Source organism: Lemur catta, chromosome 8 (assembly GCF_020740605.2).
Source record: "Lemur catta isolate mLemCat1 chromosome 8, mLemCat1.pri, whole genome shotgun sequence".
Lineage (NCBI taxonomy): Eukaryota > Metazoa > Chordata > Mammalia > Primates > Lemuridae > Lemur > Lemur catta.
Window position 1 is genome coordinate 70,767,574 of NC_059135.1, and position 25,300 is coordinate 70,792,873.

Genomic DNA, 25,300 nt, shown 5'->3' on the forward strand with positions numbered 1-25,300 from the left:
GGCTGCTGGTTCGAGGAGGCCCCGGTACCCTCCCTCCTTTCCCCTGCAGACCCCACTCCTCCCACCTTGACCAGGACATGCCCAACGGCACTCCCCTCTGATGTGGAAAAGAAGAGAACTTTTGTGTTGGTTTCCTATCTTCTGTAGAATTAAGCACCAACTTCTTATCTTAGAATCAGGTGTTCAAGGTCCAACTCCAGACTCTCCTCAGTCCTCTCCTGCCATGTGTCCCCGGGGCCTCACCCCACTTCCTTCAATCCTCTTATGCTTCCACCGCTCTGTGCCTTGATTCGTGTGATTTCCTCTGCCCTCGACATCTATTGAAACCCTGCTCATCACTCAAGGTCCATCTGCAAGAACTTCCCTGATTCTCTAGTCAGAGCAAATTACTCCGTCCTGGAGCTCTTCCTTAATAACGTGGTTTGACTTTTCAGCAGTCAGTTCCACAGGTTTTCAGTCTTTCCATCCGTTCTCCCAGGAACCTTAAGTTGAAAGAGGTGTCAACTTCATCTTTGGTTCCCAAGTACCTGACACAGTCACAGACCGTAGTCAGTGCAGAATAAAGGTGAACTGAATTCATTGCCATGGTCAGCAGTTAGTCAAGCCTTTCCCTTCTGTCCACACTTTGCCACCTTAGGCCTGTGAGTTTCAGCTTAATTTTTCCAGTAATTTTCAAACCTGATTCATTGTTTTAACTAAACATTTTAAAACAATATTTAATATGTATATCTAGTTAATTCAACATAAGTTTTAAAGTAAAAAATAAAGGTGCCGTGGTCCCCATAGGCATCATTTTTAAGTCTTCACTTTAGGAAACATGCAGAAGGCTTAGAACTTTCGAAAGTAAGATTATTGTAGGCATTATCTCTGAAGAACTTAGTGAATTATCTCAGTCCTCGGTCAGTTTTTGGATATGAATGTCAACACCTAACTGATTTTATTTTTCTGCCCGAATTTAGAGTCTTTACAAACTTGCCAATGAAGAATCAAAGAAAAAAGGCTATGATTTGCGAAGTGATGCCATCCCGATAGTGGCGGCCAAGGCCTCCAGGGACATCATCAGTGATGTGAGTTGTCACTTCTCTTCTGAGTATGTGATCAGTCTGCTGTGACATTTTCACCAAACTAAATCTTGAAAAAGAACTTTCCTGGACCTTTGAAAATATATCCCGATATATTTGTGTGGGAATTTTCAAAAACTTGGTTTCAGGGAAAATGAAAATATGCTGCTTATAAAAGGGGTTTGTAATCTTCAGGATACAGCATCTTTGGTGAAAGCTGGTCCACTGAGAATAGAGAAAGATTCATTCATGTGTGAACTGTTAGAGTGCAGCTGCAGGCCTGGAGATGCTAATATAAAAATTATTGTTATGCTTATAGAAAAAGCATATAGAAAGCGTAACTCATAAACTTAAGTTCTCCCAGTGAGAATCAAGGCCTGGCTTTATGTAGCATTTTAATAGACAATATTTAAAAGTGAATATGACACGTGCCATTACAATTCAACCTTGCAAGATTATGAAAAGAAGGTAGCTGATCAGTACTAGAGGTGGCTGCTGACCCAAGCTCATGCCCTTAACAATAGCTCCCGGCCATGTAGCACGTACTTGCCAGAGTAAAACTATCATCTTTTCCCCATCCTCAGTGATTCTAGAGAAACAGATTACTGCTGTAAAAATCAAGGCCCACTATTCAAGATTACAGTAATATGTAACATGCTGTCCATTATATTGGAATATCATGTTAGTGACTCACTTTAGTTTACAAGTATTGGATCCTCCCTGCAAATGGATTTATGCCAATAATAATAAATAATGAAATAATAATAACCAAGAAGTATTGAGAACTCTGTGCTAAGAGCTTTACATGCATTATCTCCTTTATTCTTCATAATTACCCTGAGATGTAGACTTCATCATTATCCCCATTTTGTAGATTATTTAAGCAACTTGCCTAAATCAAACTCTTAGTGGGTGATGGAATTGAGACTCTAGGCAGCCTCATTCCTTTCCACTGTACCATATTGCCTCCTGCTCATTCACCTATACTTTCTTGGTCAGTTGTCTTTGAGATTAGAAGCATGTATTTTGGATAATTGGCTTAGATTCCAGAATCAAGTCATTGGATGTGAATAATATAAACATTGTTGGCCCATGTGAGACTAGAACCCATGACTTTATTAGGAGCATGCTCTGACCAGTTGGGTTGCTACATCAGCTTTACTAGCATAAGGAGTTTTCAGAATGATGCTGAAAATTTGCCACTACCATTGAATGCATGAATCCAATAGGAAATAATAAATTCTCCTCTGTTGCTACTGCAGGTAGTTCTTGACATAGAGTATGTCATACTTGCAGGAGCCAGTCACTCATTTTACTGCTTATTACACACACAATACCACCAAATGCATCCCTTTCCTGACATGCTTTTCTATACAGCATCCAATTCTCCAGCTTCCCTGGTTCAAATGGCCTCTCCCTGACTCCCACAGGTTACCTCTCCCAAGCAGAGTAGTGTGCGCTTACTGCTTCCAGAATTATTCCTGATCACCAGGCTATAGATGATTTTGCACATATACTACAATTATATGAATTTTATCTATTTTACTACCTTGACAGGCTTCCAGGATAAAGGTCAGGCTACTGGCTTGAGTTGGTCCTTATTAACAAAAGTCAAATAACTATGATATAAGCAAGATGATTTTGTATAGACTTGTGGCCTCTAAGAGTTTATAATAAAAACCTGACTTGTGCATTTTCATTTCAGTACAAATATAAAGATGGTTACCGCAAGCAGCTTGGCCACCATATTGGAGCCAGGGACATTCATGATGACCCCAAGATGATGTGGTCCATGCACGTGGCCAAGATCCAGAGTGACAGGGAGTACAAGAAGGACTTTGAGAAGTGGAAGACCAAGTTCAGCAGCCCAGTGGACATGCTGGGGGTGGTGCTGGCCAAAAAGTGCCAGACGTTAGTCAGTGACATCGACTACAAGAACTACCTGCACCAGTGGACGTGCCTGCCCGACCAGAACGACGTCACCCATGCCCGGCAGGCCTATGACCTCCAGAGCGATGTGAGTGCAGCATCTAAAGGAGCTGTGTGTAGAAATGATTTAATCTATGTGAAAGTTATCTTTTACGTGCAGTCCATTGACCTCCTCAAGTTAAGATATACTGACCAGTGAATGAGATTTGAATCAGAGTACGGTTTTATTGCTTTGTAATGAATACACTGATAGGCTTCATAAAGAAGTAAAATGTACAAAGTGGACTTGATCCTATTAAAACAGAACTGGAATTAAATAATGTTAGAATTCAGGGTCCACTAGAGGGAGACATTTTCTTGTATTCTTTTAAGGAAAAAAGACACAATTTTATTTTAAAAAGAGATTACTTTGGAATTTGGTTTTGGTTTCCTTACAGAACAAGTGAGGTTATAATTATTAGAATGCTAATGCCTACTGCAACACTAAATATTATTCTTATGAAATTAAAGGAGTTGCTGTGCCCATAAGCTGGTGAGTTTTTTCACAGGTACTTCTCTTCCTGTGGCTTTCTTTATGGAAGGGCCACGTGGAACCTAGTACCTATTGGAAGCAGATGCACTATCTCAAATCTGTGTGTGAGAAGCACATTTCCTGCATGATATAATTTATAAACATTTAAAGGAATTAAAGCGTTAGAGAGCTTTGGAGAATAAAACTAATTCATGATAATTACACATTAATCAGCTGTTCCTAGAAACTTACAGCCCACCTGAGAAAACTCCCACGTCTGTTCTGTAGCTTTCAACATACAGAACTCTGTGTTTTGCAATTCTCTCCAAAAAGAAAGGCTCTGCCTGCACATCGAAAGGAGTTTAAAAGGGTTGATGTCACCCACAGAGTGACAGCACTGACAGACTGCTTGCCATCTGTCTGTTTATTGGGTACCTTCTCTAGATTGCCTTCCTCACTCTGCAGTATGGCCTTCACAATGTGGGTAGTATTTGAAAGTTAAAAAGCACTCCGAAGGTATAAAATGTTATTGTTTTCATCCTTGCTGTTGTTATTTAGGGGCAATAACTAGTCAGCACGGGGAAATTCCAACAGGCTTTTTGTCTAGACTGCAAAATAGCAGTTTTTATTTTCTACTTAGTTGCTGTAGCAGAAGAAATCCTTCTGATAAGCTGAGGAAAGGTCCAATGCCATGGTTGTGAAGTAGTTATGAATACTTAATGGGTACATAAAAATTTTTAGCAAAAAATACGAATTAAAGTGAGAATAAAGGCATGGCAAGATAATTCTGTCAAGGAGTCTGTGCTTCCATCCTGAGAACTTGCTGGGGAAGGGACTGGGACTCTGGACTAATGACGTGGTCATTTACTGCCCTGAATTGTGGACAGAGTTACAGCTGTTTTAAGGGTCCACCTTGGGGCTTCAGAGGTTCTACATCATTATTATATTTTAATTTCTGTGTTTTTTTTTAAAAAGAGCATTATGGATATTTGGAAATATAAGGAAAAAATATATGGAATAAAATAATAATCCAACATTATCCAACCACTAGAAAAGCCCACTCCTAGTCCTATAATTTACCTACCCACGTTGTTTCATATGCTACTTTTTCATTTAATATTCTATTAATGATATTTCTATATATCATCAATAGTCTTTAAAAATGAGGCTCTTAATAGCTACAGAGTGTTTCATCTGGCTAGGCCTACAATTGAGTTACTGATAGCCTGTTGTGGGACATGTGTGTGGTTTCTCTGTCTTTGAGTTTGCATTCTTCTGCACGTGCACGTTGTAATTATGGTAATGTTCACTCAACCAACTGACAGAAGATATCAGTTGAGATCATTCCTCTCTTAAGAACCTGGAATATTTGATAACTTTTTATATGGCTAAGAGACATTTTTAGGTCATTTTTGAACATAGTTCCTCTCTTAGTCTGCCTAATACAGTGTGCTTGTTTTCTATAAAAAGAAAATAGAATTGCACTTTTTTATGGATTCCATTTGCATCTTTACCCTACATCTTTTCATCTTGATGAAGAGTTTCTGCCTTTTCCTCTTCTCAGAATATTTACAAGTCAGATCTCCAGTGGCTGAGAGGCATTGGCTGGGTCCCCATTGGGTCCGTGGATGAGGTCAAGTGCAAGAGAGCTGCAGAAATCCTGAGCGATACTCTCTACCGCCAGCCTCCAGACAAGCTGAAATTTACTAGTGTGACTGATTCCCTGGAACAGGTGCTGGCCAAGAACAATGCCATCACCATGAACAAGGTGAGCCCCAGCGGCCTCAAGCTTTTCCAAGATGCCAAAAGATATTATTATATTTTAATGACAGGTGGAGTCAAAATTATCCATAAAGATATGGAGTCACATTTACCTTTTAAATTACGTATTTGAAATCCTCTAAATAATTTCTAATATTCTCAGTTTCAATCTTGGTAACTTGATAAGACCTAAACTTCCAGTAGCATACCTTATATCTAAGCCTGGCTTATTTTTCCTAGTTAGGTCAATATTAACCTTATTTTATTAAATTATTTGACTTTCTGTAATTCCGATTTCAAATGCCTTTTGATCAACATCTTATCTTCTTTTATAGCGTTTATACACAGAGGCCTGGGACAAAGACAAGACTCAGGTTCATATCATGCCTGATACTCCAGAGATTATGTTGGCGAGGCAGAACAAGATCAACTACAGTGAGGTAGGGGCAAAATTCTGTGATGCTGTATTTACTTTGTTGTTGTTATTTGTTTTTCTGTACTTAGTTTTGTGGAGATTCTTGGGCCTCGGCTGTCATGGTGGATGTAGCTCTTTCATATGCACTCTCAGCCCATCCAAATTTTCATCTCCGGATGGAATAGCATATTTTATAGGATTCCACAGGCAAACCAAAGTTATACTGTCCTTTCAGTCTGTGGCCATTTCCAGTGTGAGTCAGTGGGACTGAGTAGTATTTTTGGCATTTCCAAAGGATAGGCTTGTCAGATAAAATACTGAACCATTATTTATACTAAAATATTATTTGTTGATTATCTGAAATTCAGGTTCAACTGAGTATGCTATATTTTTATTTGCTAAATCTGTTACCTTTACTAAGGAAGCCTGTAGTAATGTGTACCTCTTCCTCACCTAGGTCCTAAATAAAATTAAGAAATAGATAAAACAAAGGAGTAGAAACAGAAGCCAAAATCTCACATTTATTTTTTTACTTCTAAAGTTAGGTTAAAGGACACATTTGTATGACAGCCAGCTGAGCCTGCTAATTGAACGTCAGAATCAGGTTTCCCCACCCGGGCCCAGGCTGCTCTGGAACAGGTGACCAGTCCACCCCCTCAGCAGAGAGGCCCTGGTTAGGGCGCAGAGAAGCCAAGGCAGGCAGGAGGCTGGATGCTAGATGCTAGAGAGGGGAGGGGGCGAGCTGTGCAGAGCATGCCCGCCAGTCCCACCCCTACCTGTTAGGTGGTCAGGAGGAAATCATTGGACCCTTCCAGGGCAGAGATAAACGGACAGAGTAAGGCCACAGTCAAACTAATTGAGCTTCTTTTATAGAAAGAAAACCTCAGGTGTGGGGAAGAACTGTTCTCCATCAACAACATTGATTACTGATTTTTTAAAAAAGTAAAATGTAATTTTACAGACACGTGTTATATGATACAACCAAAATTTAGAATCTTAAAGTTGTGATTATAGTCAAGTTAACTATATTTTAAGTTACACTTTATTTTTTAAATATTATAAAATGTTACATGATTGTCATAAAGTTTTTAAGTCATAAAAAAGAATAAAAGTGTGTATATATTTCTCTATATAAATGAATAATAATATCAAAGATACTGTTGTCATTTTTTTTATTTAGCAGTAAGTATGGATTGATGCTTTGTTCATCAATCTATATTAGTAGGTTATGTTAATCTATGTTGATGTGTATATCATGTTAATCTATGTGTGACATTCATCTGTACTGATACATAATAAATTAATGTATCCATTTATGTTAATCTTCACTGATATATCTCATTTGTTTCTAATGCTATACACTACTTTTTGGTAGGATATAATTTATTTGCTTTCCACTATAGCCAGAAACTTAGATTGTTTCCAGTTTCTTTCCTTTTTTAAATTATATGGTGTACCTCTCTTGATAATCTCCACCACTGTCAAGACTTTTGATTTAATTCTTTGACTTTCTCCCTATAGAGCCTGTACAAACTCGCCAATGAAGAAGCAAAGAAGAAAGGCTATGACCTGCGAAGCGATGCCATCCCCATCGTGGCGGCCAAGGCCTCCAGGGACATCATCAGTGATGTGAGTAGCAACACCCCAGATATTTACACGGACAGATGGGGTGAGGGGGCAAAATGATTATTACAGCAGGAAGATGCATCCGGGTACCAGTTAGAGCACATTTCCTGACTTATGTTCCTAAATCAAAGAAATGTTTTCATTTGAAAAACCTCACATTTTTTAACTCTAAAAGACTTTAGCTTCCAGGTCCCATAGGGGAGGGGGTGTCCTAAACTTCAGCATAAAATTGAATTTGATTCTACAGTTTTTTATCTCTACAGTTATGGGAAATTCCTCTCCATATTTTGAGCATGGAGCCTCACAGAAATAAAAAAAATGCCAGAAGAGTTTTTAAAAACATAACTTGGTTATGCATATGGGTTCAGCATCAGATATAGAGCTGGTATAAGCCAAGTCTAGGAAAATCTACTTTTCCTCAAGCCTGCTCTGTGTTTTTGCCAATTCTTTCTTTGAAAAGTTACCTTAAATACTTCCTTTTGAGTTCTTTAAAACTGAAAATAGAAAGACAAAGACAAACAATCGAAAACAACACATTAGTGAGCCTGGTTTCTGTTTCTGTGGTCTCTTGAGAGAAGTGGATCCTTTGGTGGAGAAGTCAGACTTCTGTAAACATATGTTAGGATTTCTATGCTGTTGTTGCCTAAAGTAGAGAGAAAACATCCGGAGTCAGTCCTGACCGTCACCACCAACAAAACGCTTTTTTGTAGGTGTATAGTCTGTTTTCTCACTTGAGGAATCCCAAACAAACCTCAGCCAAATTTGAAATCCGACAGAGCAGGGCTTGCAGGGTGGAAACATAATCCAACTCATTTCAGGGAGTCAAGAGACCCAGTGAAAGTCAGCAGAGCCAGATTTGGGGTGGGGGGTAATGGGTGGTTTGGTGGGGGGTGAGATGGTGTCTGTGGACTCAGGAATAGCATTCTCAAAATCATATGTAGGATTTCTGGGTTAGGAATTTCACCAGCCCAAGATGAAAAAAAAGGCAGTGTATAATACTGATTGATCTTCAGAAAAGGGTTGCTCCCTTTATTTCCAGGAACTTAATGCCTGCAAACCACAGGACTTTGTAGTTTGGCCTATCTTTCCATTAGACTGTACCCATTAGACTATTGCTGTTAGACTCTTAGACTTCCCATTATACTACTTCCCAGGAGACCACAGCTGTGAAGTCTAATTAGAGTTTAGGATGAGGACATAAACTGATATTCAGATGATTCCATTCCTCTGCAAGAATTAGCAATTTTCAAATAAAATTTTCAACTAATGAGACTTTTAACTCTTTCTACTCATTTTTATTTCTGAAATGAACTTTTTATTTTCAGTACAAATACAAAGATGGTTACCGCAAGCAGCTTGGCCATCACATTGGAGCCAGGGACATTCATGATGACCCCAAGATGATGTGGTCCATACATGTGGCCAAGATCCAGAGTGACAGGGAGTACAAGAAGGACTTTGAGAAGTGGAAGACCAAGTTCAGCAGCCCAGTGGACATGCTGGGGGTGGTGCTGGCCAAAAAATGCCAGACGTTAGTCAGTGACGTGGACTACAAGAACTACCTGCACCAGTGGACGTGCCTGCCCGACCAGAACGACGTCATCCACGCCCGGCAGGCCTATGACCTCCAGAGCGATGTGAGTACTTGAGATCCATGGAAACCACGCTCATGACCATAATACATAGACAATGGTCTAGGATTAGATAAAACCCTCTGAAGGGATGATATTTTCTCCTCTCTGCTCATTTTTTTAGGTCCCTCTGCCCCTTCCCCTCTTTTAGAGAGAGAGAGAACATCATACCATGAGAGTATATTCAATTTGGCCTTCATATTTTAGAAGACACAGACATGAAGTTTGTCCAGACTTCCCAGTGCTTTTCTTTTTCATTTTTGAAATCAAGTATCAAAACAACTTCAGTAATACTTGCTTTTGTGTTTGATCTCACCAGAATCTTTATAAGTCTGATCTTCAGTGGTTGAGAGGCATTGGCTGGGTCCCCATTGGGTCCGTGGATGAGGTCAAGTGCAAGAGAGCTGCAGAAATCCTGAGCGATACCCTCTACCGCCAGCCTCCAGATAAGCTGAAATTTACTAGTATACCTGATTCTCTGGAACAGGTGCTGGCCAAGAACAATGCCATCACCATGAACAAGGTGAGATCCCAATTTGCGGGAAAGTAAAACAGAGCTTTATGTCATTTAGAATACCTATGCTTAATTAAGTTAGTCTTTTTTGTTTTATCCAATTAAATTGCTATCCAATGCATAGTGATTTGGTTGAGGTCTTTATTCTTTTACATAAGGATTCCAGAGGCGTATGGGAGCATTTCAGTTTTGACATCTCTTGTGAAATAGCCAGAGTTAAGAATAGGACAGCTATTTGGGGTTCAAATTGTTTGAAGTATAAGAGAATTAGTCATACATGGTTTGGTATCAAGGTTTCTTTCTTGCTGGGTACATATTTAGATTAGTATAGAACAAACAAGTAAGACACAAATCTCCATAACATTTATCAGAAAGAGATCTAGAGATGGCATATGCAGGTACATTTGCAGTTAATAAACAAACTGCCAACAAACAACACCAAATAAATAAAACATGGGAGGATTTGTTAAGATAGCCACAGTACAGATATGCATGCATATATATGCTTGGGAAATACTTGCTTTTAATTTAATTAACGTGGGGAGGTCACCTGCTTACCAAACATGTGTGCATGTGCCTGTGTTTGATTATATATATATATAGACACACACACATACACTACAGACATATTTTTTCTTTTCATAGCTTAATATGCATTTATATTTAGTTACCCTGTAAAAATCAAAGAGCTTAGAAGGAGTGTTCACATACAGCACACAGTACAGACAGCAAGGAGGCTGGCTCTCAACTTTGTCATGATTTCTTAATTGAAAAGTGTTTACAGCTGTTTTTCTGAATTCATTCAATTTTTTATCCTTCACAGCGCTTATACACAGAAGCCTGGGACAAAGACAAGACCCAAGTCCATATTATGCCTGATACACCTGAAATAACATTGGCAAGACAAAATAAAATAAATTATAGTGTGGTAAGGCCATTTGTTTTATTTTTTTGATCTGGTCACATTGATTTTTGCTGATGTAGAAATGTCAGAATTATGGAGTTAATCCCCATGCAGGCCAATTAGCTTAGTTTTGTTTTTTTTATGCCCATTACCCTACCTTGAATATACATATTATTTTATTTTAAAAATAGGTAAATAGAAAGATTGATAAATAGATAAGCACAAAATATCTCCTTATCAGTAAGGGAAAAAAACTTAAAGTTAACTATTAATGGCTGAAACATATCATAATTTGAATTAAAAATAATTATTGCTATTTATCAAATTACTACTTACTTCAAAATTTGTTCTGTGAGTTTATTTTCTTCAATTACTTCATCTGTAAAATGGGTTAAAAGCGCCTATATTGATGAATTTTTATGAAGACTTAAGGAGGTTCAAAATATAACATGCCCAGTATGGAGACTGGTGTAAAATAGTTGCTTAATAAACTTTAACTTCTTCCCTTTATACTCAAGTCACCATGAAAATTAGATTTATTTAATATGCTCAAAATAACTTGAAGTTTATTTACAAGAACTGAAATAAGAATTCTTAAATTCAACTTATTTCAAAATGGCCTGAGGACAATAAAATTCATTCTTTTATGAACTATTTCCAGCCTCACTAAACTTGTCGCACATCTTTGCAGTCCAGAAATACTGCTGCATAAATAGTTTCTTGCTCAATTGCTCTTGCCAAAGTCAAGAATTTACATGGTTGATTCCAGAAGAATACTAATTTTTCTACATGTTTATGTGTCTTCATTTATAAAAAAAGAGAAAAAAAGGAGGGCAGAGTTTTCTTCAGTTTGAGAACTCTGGAAAATTTAAGTACTCATTTTCAAGACTTGACCAAGTGTATTATTTTACCCATATTAATTACATTTGCCTATAATAATGTAGCCCTAAAGAGGAGGCACACTTATATCAAATAACCATGACAAGTAAAATGAGGAGGATGTGATTGTGCTTTCTCCGGGATTATAAAACAGACCAAAGGGCAAGCCTGATCATAAATATTTGACTGGTCTTGGCTTCACTTTGGAATGAGCAATTTTCTCTTGGCCAAGAGTTTCTCAGTTGGATTAGCTTCTCCTGGGAGGTTTGCCCTACCCAAGGCAGATAAAGTTAGTTTCTATCTCAGATTGTAATGAAGCTCTTGAACTTCTCCCATTTGTTTCTTTTAGGAAAGTTGAGGTAGTTGGGTTTTTTTTTTTTTTTTCCAAACTGCTGAGAGGAAACCGGGCTATTTCTTCATTCTAAAATTTTCATGTGAATTTACATTCTTCAAAATTGCATGATCCTACTAATTTCTTAAGAACTGTCATCTGAAGATTAGATTTCAGAATGGCCCACTTGAATTTGTTATCAGGCCACTGCCAGTGGTACTTTATTCCATAATTCACTCCATGAATGTAAAACAAAACAAAACAAATGCATCTTATTTTTTCTCTCAAATTCTCATTTACCCATTCTAGTTCTCTTGGGTAACAAGCTTTAAAATGTAGACTTGATGATAGCTAAAAGTGTGCTCTTCTTTGAAGCACTGCATCTTTTTCAAATGTTGGAAGAATTAAAGAACTCTATTTGGCCTGAAGCCCTGGGATGATTCAAGCACATTTTTTCCAACTTACAATATAAAAAAAATTGAGCATTTATTCTTCAAAAAAAAATAGATGAAGTATTTGATTCTCCAGTTTCAAAAGAAACATTTCTAGAAATTTTTCAGAAAAACAAATACCTGCTGGATTTTATCCAGAGATATTAAATTTAGTATTATTTTAACTTTAGCTTTTTGTCATAAAATCTGATCTTGAAAGGATGCAAACTGATACATCTTAGTAATCTACCTTATAAATATACCATAATATGCCTCTAGGACTCTTAAGTCATTGAAAAATTAAGTGCCTCTGTATCATATTTAAAATCCAGATGCTATTTCTGTATTCTTAATTCAATCTAATTTGAGACTGGGACATAAAATTGAAGAAATTACTTGTGCTGCACTTTTTGAGGATTTTCCTTGCATTTAAGATTTTGCCTTTACACAGCCTCAACAGTGAAAAGTACACTGAACAAGATAAAATAGAAAGAAAAAGCCCTATAAAGTTGTAGATCATTGTTGTTTCCCCTTAAAACCATAAGTTATTTCTAAATTCTTTTCCAGAACTAACTACTGGTGCTGTCTGCTTTACCCAATTCAGTAAATCTCCTAATGGAGAAAAGGGGGAAACTGAAATTAAAAATCAAATCATTCAATTATAGACTGATTTAAGGGCCATGTCTCTGCATTTGGGTACAGAGATGAGCTGCCTTCAAACCTCAGCTCCCCTTGAAGTTACACAAATGCTTTCCAAGGGATACTCTGGTATGGATCATTTTAAGCAAATCAGTTAACATAGCTTCAATTTCCACACATATACTCTTCTAAATTATCTGCCTGAGAAGGCCCCTGCCGTTTAAGTGATGTTTCACTTCTTTCATAGTCACTCTTCTTTCACTTTAAAACAGGAAAGGCACAGTTTAAAGGTGTGAAAAGAAACTACACAACTAAATGCCACTCATTCTCTTGAATTGAATTCTGGGTAGAAAAACAGCATTGCTAGAAAGGGCATTATTGGGAAAACTGGTGAAATTTGAGTATTCACTGTATATTAAACAATAAAAGAGAATAGTATTAGATAATAATATTATACCAATATTAAATTTCCTGAATTTGATAAACATATTGTGGTTATGTAAAAATCTCTTCATTCTTAGGTGATACATGGCAAAGCATTTAGGGATGAAGGACATGATGTGTACAATTTTCTTGTAATCAGTTCAACAGTTGAAAATAATGAGAAGAAAAGCAAAAAAAAAATATATCCCCACAAACATACATACATAAACAGAAAGAGAGAGAGAAAGCAAATATGGCAAAAATATTAATAAATTCGGTATTTGGGTGTTCATTGTACCATTCTTGTAACTTTTCTGTAGGTTTGAAATTTTTCAAAATGTGGAAAATATATACTTTTAAATATTGAAGCATACATTAAAATATTTGACTAAGTATGATTATATAAAGATTTTATTTTTAAAAAGAAGGAAAACAAAAAGTCATACACACCCCAGTAGTTACCGTGATGTATGCCTGACAGTATTAAAACAAAAAAAACCTCTGCCAAATAATTTAATTCCTTTGTGACTATCAAAACTTTCTGAATCATAGCACCATGAGCTCCTAAAATTCCAAAATCTCATTAAGAAATCCAATAAATTTTAACTGTTTATGTTTAAAAATTGTTTATCAAAATGTATATTTATTTTGTTTTGATTTATTAAATACCAATATTAGCAATTATTTTAAAATTTGTCTTGTTTTAAGAGGATACAGAATTGGTCAAAATTCCTGTAAGGGGTTCACAAACATAAAAGGCTAAAGACTATTGGTAGAGATGATTTGTTTAATGCATGGTTCTCAAACTATGCTTCCATGGAACACCTGCACACATCTGTCCTGCCACAGAGACTAAACAGTGGTGGTGTTTTCTCAATTTGCAGAAGAAATTAATAAATAGAATTTTATCAATTTTGTGTTTTTGACTCATAAATCTTTGGTACCTGCTATGCCAGTGTCTTCTAACAATTTCTAGCAGTTGACAAAATGAATAAACAGGAAGCAAATCAATATTAACAGAGAAATTCAGAAACAGTGGTTCATTCCTAGTTCAGCTCTGTTTGATTACAGACACATGCTCGTAGTAGTAGTAGTATTATATAGTCTTATTCTCTACTAGTAAAATTGGTCCTAATTCAAATGTAGAGTTAAATAAAGCAACATTTCTTAGCTGTTTTATGAAAAAAACAAGTGCTAAACAATCTAAACACATTTAGAGCTATTGATATAATGTATAAAATCTATAAGGATTTGTGCCAAGGGAAGTTCTGATGTTAAAACTTGCTGAATGTGAAATTTCCATTTAAGTAAATAGGTTGGATAAATAGAAAGTAAAAGAAAGAATTTTTTTAACTTAAGGCTGAGCATACTAGTGTGGTTTTGCATCCAAAAATAGCCTTCCTTTGACAAAAATACATTTTCAGAGTGAATGTGAGCTCCGTATCTAAAAGCTGCTATTTCTTTCCTCAGAGCCTCTATCGCCAGGCCATGGAAGAAGCCAAGAAAGAAGGCTATGACTTGAGAAGCGACGCTATTCCCATTGTGGCTGCCAAGGCCTCCCGGGATATTGCCAGTGATGTAAGAGCTGATCAAGTCTTAACATTTGTTAGCAACGAGCCAGCCACAGGCATGGGGCAGGCAGCTGGAAGTCTCTTTAGTCATCATCCATCCTAACTTCATCACACAGGCAAATAAACTGAGGCTTGAGACAATAGAGAACTTGCCCAAGATCACAAGCGTCATGGTGGCAAAGCCTAGACTGGAATGTCTTAAACAGTTCCTTTGACTCTTGTCTTTGGTCTTTTCTTAATAGGAGTGAATGTCTTGATTACAGTTAGACAGACATATGCTGAGCTACTTGTAAAACCTCATGAGCTCTCTTTGGGATACACTCAAGGCAAAGATGCCAGAAAAGAAGCAGGCTTAACTGGGTTCTCCCCCCATGACTTGAAGAAGAACATAGGTTAGCAAAAAACCTAAAAGTCTCCTCACTATGGGATCCACAGGATCAATATTTCTTTACTGAAAATGAAGACATCAGATTCCTGGACATCTTAAAATTTAATACAAGAGGACTAAAATTGTCCACTTTTATAGGTTTTTAAAATGTTTAAATTGTGATAAAAATACAAAGTATAAAATTTACTGTCTTAACCATTTTCAAGTATACGGTTCTGTAGTGTTCAGTATATTCACATTGTGCAACAGATTTCCAGATTATTTCATTTTGCAAAACTGCAACTCTATACCCATTAAACAACGGAAATTGTCATTTTTAAACCTACTCTTCCCCAATTATTTGTGAAGAGGAAATTATTTCTCAAACTCCCCTGGGAAAAAAATTGTAATGAGCCATGTAAACACACACCCAGGTGCATTCTTACTGAATGGGTTTACTCACATGACGGACTTTTGAGACACTGTCATGGTTTATCACTGTAACTGGGCTCTTCCTTTCAATGTTCACTTTTTATCACTTTTTGCCAACATATAATTCCCTAGCGTATATAAAGGAATCATTGTGGTATTCTTCTGCACAGATATGCCAATGAGCACAACACCCCAACATGTAGCATCCCAGCAGTGCGTTTGATGGAACTCCCCTGTTGTCAACGATTTCATAGAGAGCTTCACCACAGAAAGAACAAAAGGGAATGACCATTGGTGCCTCCTCCTAATCTACTGGGTTCTCTCTTTCAGTACAAATACAAAGAAGCTTATCGTAAACAGCTGGGTCACCACATTGGCGCCCGAGCAGTACATGATGACCCCAAGATAATGTGGTCCCTCCACATCGCCAAAGTGCAGAGTGACCTTGAGTACAAGAAAGAATTTGAGAAATACAAGACAAGGTACACCAGCCCGGTGGACATGCTTGGTATTGTTTTGGCCAAGAAATGTCAGACCTTGGTCAGCGATGTGGAGTATCGACATCCTCTGCATGAATGGATGTGCCTGCCCGACCAGAATGACGTCATTCAGGCGCGGAAAGCTTATGACCTGCAGAGTGATGTGAGTATCCTTGGTGCTGGCTCTGCATGTTAAAGGCAGATCTGACATATGTCCGTGGGTTCTGACCAATGCCAGTGAATTGGAATTTGTGTATTTCCAACACTGTACAGTTGAATATCTGAATGGAGTTTTCTGTTGGAAACACTACAATTTGTTTTACAATTTGTTTTGTTCTCCAAAAGAAAGTAAATATTATCAATTCTGTACAGGTATAAATCTTTCTAGTGATTCAGGCTTCCTTTGCCTGAATCAGATGAAACTTAACTCTCAAAAATACATCACTACAAACCTGTGGCTAAAGAGATGGAAATGTGTGTGTGTGGCAGACGGTAGTATGCAAAAAGTGGGAAGAAAAGTATATTATGCTAAATTGTTTTAACAAACATTTACATTTTATATTCCCTGACAGAAAAAGTCTAAATCTTTCTTGTGTTTTTTAAAACCAATCATCTGGCGAGGCATGGATGCTCATGATTGTAATCCTAGCACTCTGGGAGGCCAAGGTGGGAGGATTGTTTGAGGTTAGGAGTTCAAGATCAGCCTGAGCAAGAGTGAGACCCCGTCTCTACAAAAAATTTTTTAAAAAGCTGGTCATGGTGGCGGGTGTCTGTAGTGCCAGCTACTCAGGAGGCTAAGGCAGGAGGATTGCTTGAGCCCAGAAAATTGAGGTTGCAGTGAGATATTATGATGCCACTGCACTCTAGCCTGGGTGAAAGAGCAAGACCCTGTCTCAAAAAAAAAAAAAAAAATTCCAATCATCTGATACTTACTAACGGCATATCCTATTGTGAGTAAAATAAAACAAACAATTAGGAAATATCTAATATATTATCTCCACAACACCATGTTTCCTTTACACACTTGATACTTTGTGATTTTTGAAGATGGAAACAATAGTAAGAGTTTTTGTGACTGTGATAGTCACACACCATTGGTCTGAATGTGTGGTTTTATTTGGAGCTAATAGAGCACATTTTCCAAAGCTAAAGAAGCACTGCTCCTGTGTAAAAATCTTGCAGTATTCTTAAGGGCAAGACTATGTCTTTTACTTTAAAAATAAAAAAAGAAGTCTTTCATTTGTCTTGGTGTACTCCTCTGCTCCAAAAAAGTGCTCAGGAAAAAAAATATGTCCAGGGTTCAATAATATTTGTGAGTGAGTGATTATGCTGAGAGCTTCATCTATTCATCAATCCTTTTGTATTTCTCTAGTATGACCCATTTGGTGACTATAAATCTGAAATACTAATTAATAAATGTGTTTTTTGTCTGTTGATCTGCAGAATTTGTATAAGTCAGACCTTGAGTGGATGAGAGGCATTGGTTGGGTTCCAATTGGTTCCGTGGAAGTTGTTAGAGCCAAGAGAGCTGCAGAGATACTGAGTGACAATATCTACCGTCAGCGGCCAGAAACAATGAAATTTACCTGTATAACTGACACTCCGGAGCAGGTGCTGGCAAAAAGTAATGCTATAAACATGAATAAGGTGAGTCTTCCATCCTCACCGGGGTAGATATCAGAAGTTAACATAGAACAAAGTAAAAATTCTGATATGATTACACTTAAAGATTGCTATAAGATTCATGATATCTTTTAAAATGATTTTTCAAGTATAATACCATAGTTACTTAGTGGTACTTCAAAATATTAAACTGATGTTAAAAATATTATGTGCCATAATTCTTTCATAATTCTTTCCTAGACATTATTTTAAATACTGCAATCCAGTTATACTTTCTATAACCGTTACATTCTTTAACAGTTTAAAGAACTAAATTCTTGAAAGAATTTTAATAAGAAACAAAGGTAGGAATTTATACAGTTTTCATAACTTTATTTCTACTTAGTATACAAAAGAGATGACCTGGAACATAATCCAAAGAAAAATGTATGTGAACAGCAAAATAATTTTTCTCTTTTTTTTTTTTTTAAAGCGCTTATATACTGAAGCCTGGGACAATGACAAGAAAACAATTCATGTCATGCCTGATACGCCAGAAATCATGTTAGCCAAACTCAACCGAATACAATACAGTGATGTAAGTAAACTTTTGCTCTTGTAATGAACAGAGAGGCAAAATGAACTGTTGTAACTGTATAGTGCAATATTTTTTGACTGATTTATTGTACATATTCCAAACTAACATAGTAAAAGAGATAGTTCTCACTTGATTCAATTTGGGGCTATTGTGGTGGGTGCACAAAGTAGGCCAGCCTTTCACTATTAACAGGCTGTAAGGTAATGGGAAGTTTACAAATAAATATCCCAATAGGAATTATACTTTTAATCCTTCCCCAACAGGTCAGTGTGGACATCAAGCCATTATTTTATTCAACAACTATTTAGTAACCAGGTGCTGGGTTGGAACCCAGTGAGTTATTAAGCCTGCATTGTTTTGCTGCTTCAATATGCTCTAGTTGTCATTCCATGTTCCTTGCAAACATTTTTCTCATCATCTCAGTCAAGACCAACATTTTCATAAGGGCGGTGACCCTGAAATCCAGGTTCACAGACTGATTGTGGTCTGAGATGACAGCCCACAGTAAAATGAGGAAAAATAAGCACAGTACATTGAGTTTTTTATATTATAAAACCAAACATGTTCAGTTTTTAAGTACTGTCCTTATTCCTTCTCCTTCTTTAGTATTAAGATGGCCTATGTGTGTATACACACATACACACACACATGTATATTATGGTGGCAATATTAACTAGTTGTTTTTACGTGTGCTTACTTGGCAAAATAAAATTTTGGCAGCCAAATGCTGATTTCCCTCCAATTTTTTTTTGAAATTTAAAAGTAATAAAATCCCAAAGTTAAGAACATGTGCCTTAGCTAGGTGCAGTGGCTCACGCCTGTAAATCCTAGCACTTTGGGAGGCTGAGGCAGGTGGATTACTTGAGCTCAGAAGTTCAAGACTAGCCTGAGCAAGAGTGAGACCCTGTCTCTACTAAAAATAGAAAAAAAATTATCTGGGCGTGGTAGCTCGTGTCTATAGTCCCAGCTATTCGGGAGGCTGAGACAGGAGGATCGCTTGGGCCCAGGAGTCTGAGGTTGCTGTGAACTAGGCTGATGCCACGGCACTCGCCAGGGCAACAGAGTGAGACTCTGTCTCAAAAAAAAAAAAAAGAACATGTGCCCTTAAAATCCTTGAACACCTATGAAGCAAAGCTATCTATAAACCCACCTGAATACTTGACTTTGTGGATTTTTTTCTATAGTTTAAATGAGGACAGAGAAAATGTAATAATAAACAGCTTCATTTTTCGTGAATGGAGTGATGAATAATGACTTTCTTTTCTACAGAAACTCTATAAACTTGCTTTGGAAGAGTCCAGGAAGGAAGGCTATGACTTGCGTTTGGATGCCATTCCAATCCAAGCAGCCAAGGCTTCAAGAGAAATTGCTAGTGATGTAAGTTGATGTTTTTGGAAAAGGCATTTTTTACTCACAGATGTTGACAAATAGCAGCTTTTAGAATTTTTCCTGGCAGAAATGTAGTTGCCTCAATTCCCATATGCAAAGTTGCAAATGGACCAAAATAGAAAAAAAGAAAAGAAAAATCCCACAAAACCACAAAATTCTATGTCCATTACGCCTGTTAATCAAAGACAGAGGCATATTAATTTTTAAAGTGTTTTTTGGACACTAAAAATGGAGTTACATTTTTGAGCCTCAGAAATTGAGCATCAGTTGACCTAGGATGTTTGTGAAATTAAAGAGATTAATACCCAGTGAAATCAGCCAATAAAAATGTGAACTCTTTCCTACTACTTCTATCCATTTACTCTGGCATTAAAAGAGACTAGATGATGGATACGTGTTAGAGCTTTGTTTCATCCTTTGTATAATAACTATCAGTGAGGCTCTCCTGCTAAGATGCCCCTAACTGGACACAAGAACAGATTGTGCAGTTGGTAAAGCTTGTCTCAGCCCCACTTGCTCTTCTCTCTCCTCTTTTTCTTCACATGAGAAACACCTTCTGAGGGTTCCCCGTGCCCTCATTCTGTACCAAGCCTCTTTAGCACCCAAATCCGCACTATCCTTCTTCTAGAAGGGCCCTATGCCTTGGATTTATGCTTCATTCCTTCTATTACCAAAACTTTTTCTTGCTGTTAAGCTGTAGAAGTCCACACCATGATCGTCTCATGGTAAAACAGACCATAATGTGTTATTCTTAAATTTTAGAAATAGATAGATTCACTCATAATGAAAGCTCAGTGACATTGACAGGCTAATAAGGAAGCCATTTCCTGGTGACACATAAATGCTATCACAACCTTGACCAGGGAATTTATAATGAATTCTAATAACAAAGGAGTATTCTAAAATATTCTTAATATCAAGCATTTTTAGAAAAAATAACTGTCTTTAAGTAGATGCTCAACTAGACTGTACAAAACGTTTTACCTTTACTTGTTAAGGAATCAAATATAAACTAAGTAGTATAGTGTAGGAAGGAGGAAAAATATTCGGAATGAGAAACGCTCCATTCTGGGCTCAGCCCTGCCACCTACTTGTGATGTGACCTTGGACAAATCACTTAACTCCTCTAGAGTTCAGGTTGCTACTTTATAAAATGTGATTGATAATATTCACCTTTCTCCCCCATGATAGTGATGGAGAAAATAAAAATAAATAATGCATGTAAATCTATGAAACGTGATATATTTAAGACATTCTTATCATGAGACTCTTTTTCTTTTTTCAGTACAAGTACAAGGAAGGCTACCGCAAACAGCTTGGCCACCACATTGGGGCTCGGAATATTCAGGACGATCCCAAGATGTTGTGGTCCATCCATGCAGCCAAGATACAGAGTGACAGGGAGTATAAGAAAGACTTTGAGAAGTGGAAGACCAAGTTCAGCAGCCCAGTGGACATGCTGGCGGTGGTGCAGGCCAAGAAGTGTCAGATCCTCGTAAGCGACGTAGACTACAAGCATCCTCTCCACGAATGGATCTGCCTGCCTGATCAGAACGACGTCATTCAGGCTCGCAAGGCCTATGACCTGCAGAGTGATGTGAGTTGGTCTGATACTCTTCAGCCGTGTATTTAAAAGGGTTCTTCTTTGGGCCATGGAATTTGGTGCAACCTACAGACACCGTCTTAGGATGATGTTATGAAATATATAAAATAAAACATATATTTAGTTTCCAACGAAACCAATCATATTGAAGTATTGCTATGAAAATAGTAAAAAATCTGTAATGAAGTAATACCTATGCTTTTTTATTAACACATTAAATAAAAAGTTCTAGCAATGAGAGGAATAACTAATTCAAAGAAGTGATGAGCATAGTTTAAGATATCTGCAATAAAAAAAAATTGTGATTTCTGTTGCTCACAAAGTCACATGTAGTGTCAATACTACTACAATTCATTGCCTGTACTTATAATGGAATGAAATGCTGTATTTCAGTTAGAGGTTAATGAAAATAAGGATGTTATTAAATATATTGTTTCTATCCAAATTCATTGATGCCAGGTCAAGAATTCCTGGTTTAAAGCAAACTAACTTTCCAAATGAGTCAATTGCATTATGATTTTTGTGTCTGCTTAACTCAGTTACAATAGGAAGCATCTATTGTAACTTGTGAATGGAAGCTTAAGAATGAATTATACATATTGAGACAATTTTTCTAAACAACTAAAAACAATAGCTCCCAAGAAATGTTAGGCATTTTTGTTTTGGCCAGTGGATTGTCCTTTGGAAATTCAAATACTACCTCATTGCTATTGCAGCTTCTTCTTTTGATCAAGCTCTAGCTAAACAGTAACTTTTGGAAGAATGATAAAAGTAGTGGCATTGTAAAAAAAAAAGAGTTTCCCAAAAAGCCATAAAAATGAAAAGAATTGTTACCCTTCCTTATGAGAAAAACTCTTCTTCAACCAATTATTTAAATTCAAAGAAGAAAAGCAATGTACCTTTTCACTTGAATTCTAAGACAAGTAAGAGGACTGAGGATAAGATACATAAGAGTAAAGAGATAAATACTCTTTGACTTAGAAGCATGTACATAGAATTATACAAAAAAGATGCCATTTTTGTTGTCCCAAGAAAACACATGAATGCAACATGTGGTCAACCAATAGTGTTCTTTCCTTCTTTATATCACACAACTTGCTGTGAAGGCTGCTGCCCAGCAAGACAGGAAGCAACTGTATTCTCACACAGTGTTATTTCCATAAAAGGAGGTATGTGTGATCAAATCAGAGAATAAACACTTTGTTTCAGGAGGCAGGCAGGAATTTCCTTAAGGGGGTTTTGTATCACTGAAATTGGATATTACTAAAGAGATTTTTTTGGGTCTTTAAAACAGTAAACATTGGCTACCTTCAGGACAAGGCATTTAACTAGCCATTCTAAACCAAAGTAAAGCAATCCTGTGGGTCTTCCCAGAAATTTACATGAATAAGATTCAGAAGTATACAGTATCTGTATATGTTAAATCAAGATCAGGCACGAGGCTCTAGGTGATGTCTATAAACATTTGACATTATTTCATTTTCAGGCTCTTTACAAGGCTGACCTTGAGTGGCTGAGAGGCATTGGATGGGTTCCCATTGGCTCCATAGAGGTCGAGAAGGTGAAGAGAGCCGGAGAAATCCTGAGTGACAGGAAGTACCGCCAGCCTGCAGACCAGCTGAAATTCACATGCATTACAGACACCCCGGAAATTGTCCTGGCAAAGAATAATGCCCTGACAATGAGCAAGGTGAGTCTCCAGCTGTTTCCTGTTGCCAGAGTCATATCGTCCACTGACTTGGTTCATAAAGTGGGAAATTTCCTGAGGGGTCCCCTGAGAGAGGAGGTGTAATGGGCAACAGAGCTGCCTGAGTTCTAGTTGGCTTTGTATGCTCTTCTCAACACCACAGCCCCTAATTCTCTGTGTGCACGTGGAAGCATAGCCTGGGATGATTTCCCTGGAGTAATGCATACACCCTTCCTAGCAGTGACCTGGAGACATCACAAATGCATTACCTTTCCCTGCATATTCTCCTAGGCAGAGCAGACTCAGGCCATTGGTGTGCCTTTGTCCATCTGTTAAGGAATATAAGCCATTTACATTTCATTCTAAAGGCTGGGAAGCACATTATGTTTTATAGCAGGGCCAGTACACACTCAAATTGGTTGCTTGCTTTGCCCTTCCACCTTAGGTTGTGGAGGTCCAATTTGAAAGCAAGCTACTATTGCTGCTTTCAGTTTTATTACATGAGATAGAGGATCATTTCTTTCCTCTGGAGTTCTGTCAGTCTGTTTACTCTTTATCCAGTGGATCAGCCCTTAATATGCATATTTTAGATTGACTTGAATTTTCCCACACCTGTCTAGATGTCTTTTAATCATTTTGGTAGGATTTAGTGTTCAGTGCAGAATATGAAATTGGGCCTCAGAAAGCAAAGTCCAGAGTTTGGGGCATAAAGTTCCAGAAACTCTTTTATACCACATCTATCATCAGTAACCACAATGATAATAACAATAGGAAACACCATAAAAATTGTTGAGTACCTACTTTGGCTCAGGCATTTTACATACGTTATGGTTAATCTTCCAAAAATACTCAATAAAAAGATGTGATTATCCCCCTCTTAGAAATGAGGAATGTGAGGAGTTATATCTTTCTCAAGATCACACAGCTTAGAAATAATAGAGTTGGGTTTGAACTTGAGATTGACTCTGAAGCCTGGGAATTGCTACTGTTTCATAGTTCTATAATCAAGTTCCATCTTTGGGGGTCCTGTGAGTAAGCTTCTGAGTCACTGGATGAAAAGAATTAATAATTGAGACCAATTATTGCTTCATGTTAGTTATGAAACCATTGCACAACTGTTTAATTATTGCCATGTTATACTCTCCCCACTATGCTTGCTCTCCTCATGTTCCAGTTGCCTTAAAAGGAGCTATTTTAGGGTTAAATGTGAATTTAATTTGATAATAGCGATAACATTATAGGCTTTAACAAAAGCCCTTCCACCCCCTTCCATCATAGCATTTATACACGGAAGCTTGGGATTCTGACAAAACCTCCATCCACGTGATGCCAGATACCCCAGAAATCTTGCTGGCCAAGAGCAATTCCGCCAATATCAGCCAGGTGAGCGATTTCCTGATTGTTGCTTTAACATTTCTAGGAGTAATTAAAATGCTTTTCCCCCTTAACAATTTCTGTTCTGGAATTGGTCTATTAACCTCCTAAAAACACTTTGATTTTCTGTTGTGTTTTATCCTCTGCCTAGAAACTTTACACCAAGGGATGGGATGAATCAAAGATGAAGGACTATGATCTGAGAGCAGATGCTATTTCCATCAAAAGTGCCAAGGCCTCTAGGGACATCGCCAGTGATGTAAGTACCTTCCTTCTAATTACCCTTGGTCTCCACAATACTGAACAACACGTATTGTGGTTGGTGGACCACACTTTGCAATTGCTTCCACATGTATTCCCCTAGTCCCACTTCCTATCTTCCAAGACCTTTCCCTTTGTTGTTACAGGGAAGAAAAATACATTTTGGAGTTGTAGTTAGAATTGCTGCAGGGAAAATGTCCACCAATGAAGATATATGATTATACTGCAGTTATTTTTGTGATGGTGTAAAACAGTTTTAAATAGTTCAGAGATACCAAAATGTTTGTAATATGGAATTCTTATCCATTTCATACTATCTGTAATTGTCAGCATGAGTATGGTTCTAAAACTGGATTTCTAAACATGTATTTCTGTCATTTTAGTACAAATACAAGGAAGCATATGAGAAACAGAAAGGCCACCACATTGGAGCCCAGAGCGTTGATGATGATCCCAAGATTATGTGTGCTATACACGCAGGGAAGATTTACAGTGAAAGGGAGTACAAAAAGGAATTCCAGAAGTGGAAGACCAAGTTCTCTAGCCCAGTGGACATGTTAGGCATCTTGCTGGCCAAAAAATGTCAGACTCTGGTCAGTGACATTGATTATCGCAATTACCTGCATCACTGGACGTGCTTACCTGATCAAAACGACATTATCCAAGCAAAGAAGGCCTATGAACTGCAGAGTGATGTATGTAACGTGAACTTTGGGGAAGGGGGAATGGGAGGCTGTAGATTTGTTAATTGTCCGGTCAGTGCCTGTGTGGACAGACCCATAGATTATGCATCGCACACACCAGGGGCGAGGGGTGGGGAGCACCATTCATGTTGTTTAATACAAAACCCTTGTTTAAGAGTTATGTTATAGGAAGCGAAAA

The 25,300-nt window shown here is 37.5% G+C and overlaps 1 protein-coding gene across 1 annotated transcript in view; it reads left to right on the forward strand.

The window, feature by feature from the left end:
- Window positions 1-25,300, forward strand: part of NEB (nebulin) — a 202,699-nt gene that overhangs the window by 83,128 nt on the left and 94,271 nt on the right. Inside the window, exons 64-77 of the mRNA XM_045558869.1 lie at window positions 960-1,067; window positions 2,767-3,078; window positions 5,066-5,269; window positions 5,598-5,702; window positions 14,526-14,633; window positions 15,756-16,067; window positions 17,348-17,551; window positions 18,000-18,104; window positions 19,374-19,481; window positions 20,779-21,090; window positions 22,583-22,786; window positions 24,062-24,166; window positions 24,309-24,416; window positions 24,802-25,113. Coding sequence (XP_045414825.1) covers window positions 960-1,067; window positions 2,767-3,078; window positions 5,066-5,269; window positions 5,598-5,702; window positions 14,526-14,633; window positions 15,756-16,067; window positions 17,348-17,551; window positions 18,000-18,104; window positions 19,374-19,481; window positions 20,779-21,090; window positions 22,583-22,786; window positions 24,062-24,166; window positions 24,309-24,416; window positions 24,802-25,113 — 2,607 coding nt within the window. The remainder of the gene's footprint in view (window positions 1-959; window positions 1,068-2,766; window positions 3,079-5,065; window positions 5,270-5,597; window positions 5,703-14,525; window positions 14,634-15,755; window positions 16,068-17,347; window positions 17,552-17,999; window positions 18,105-19,373; window positions 19,482-20,778; window positions 21,091-22,582; window positions 22,787-24,061; window positions 24,167-24,308; window positions 24,417-24,801; window positions 25,114-25,300) is intronic.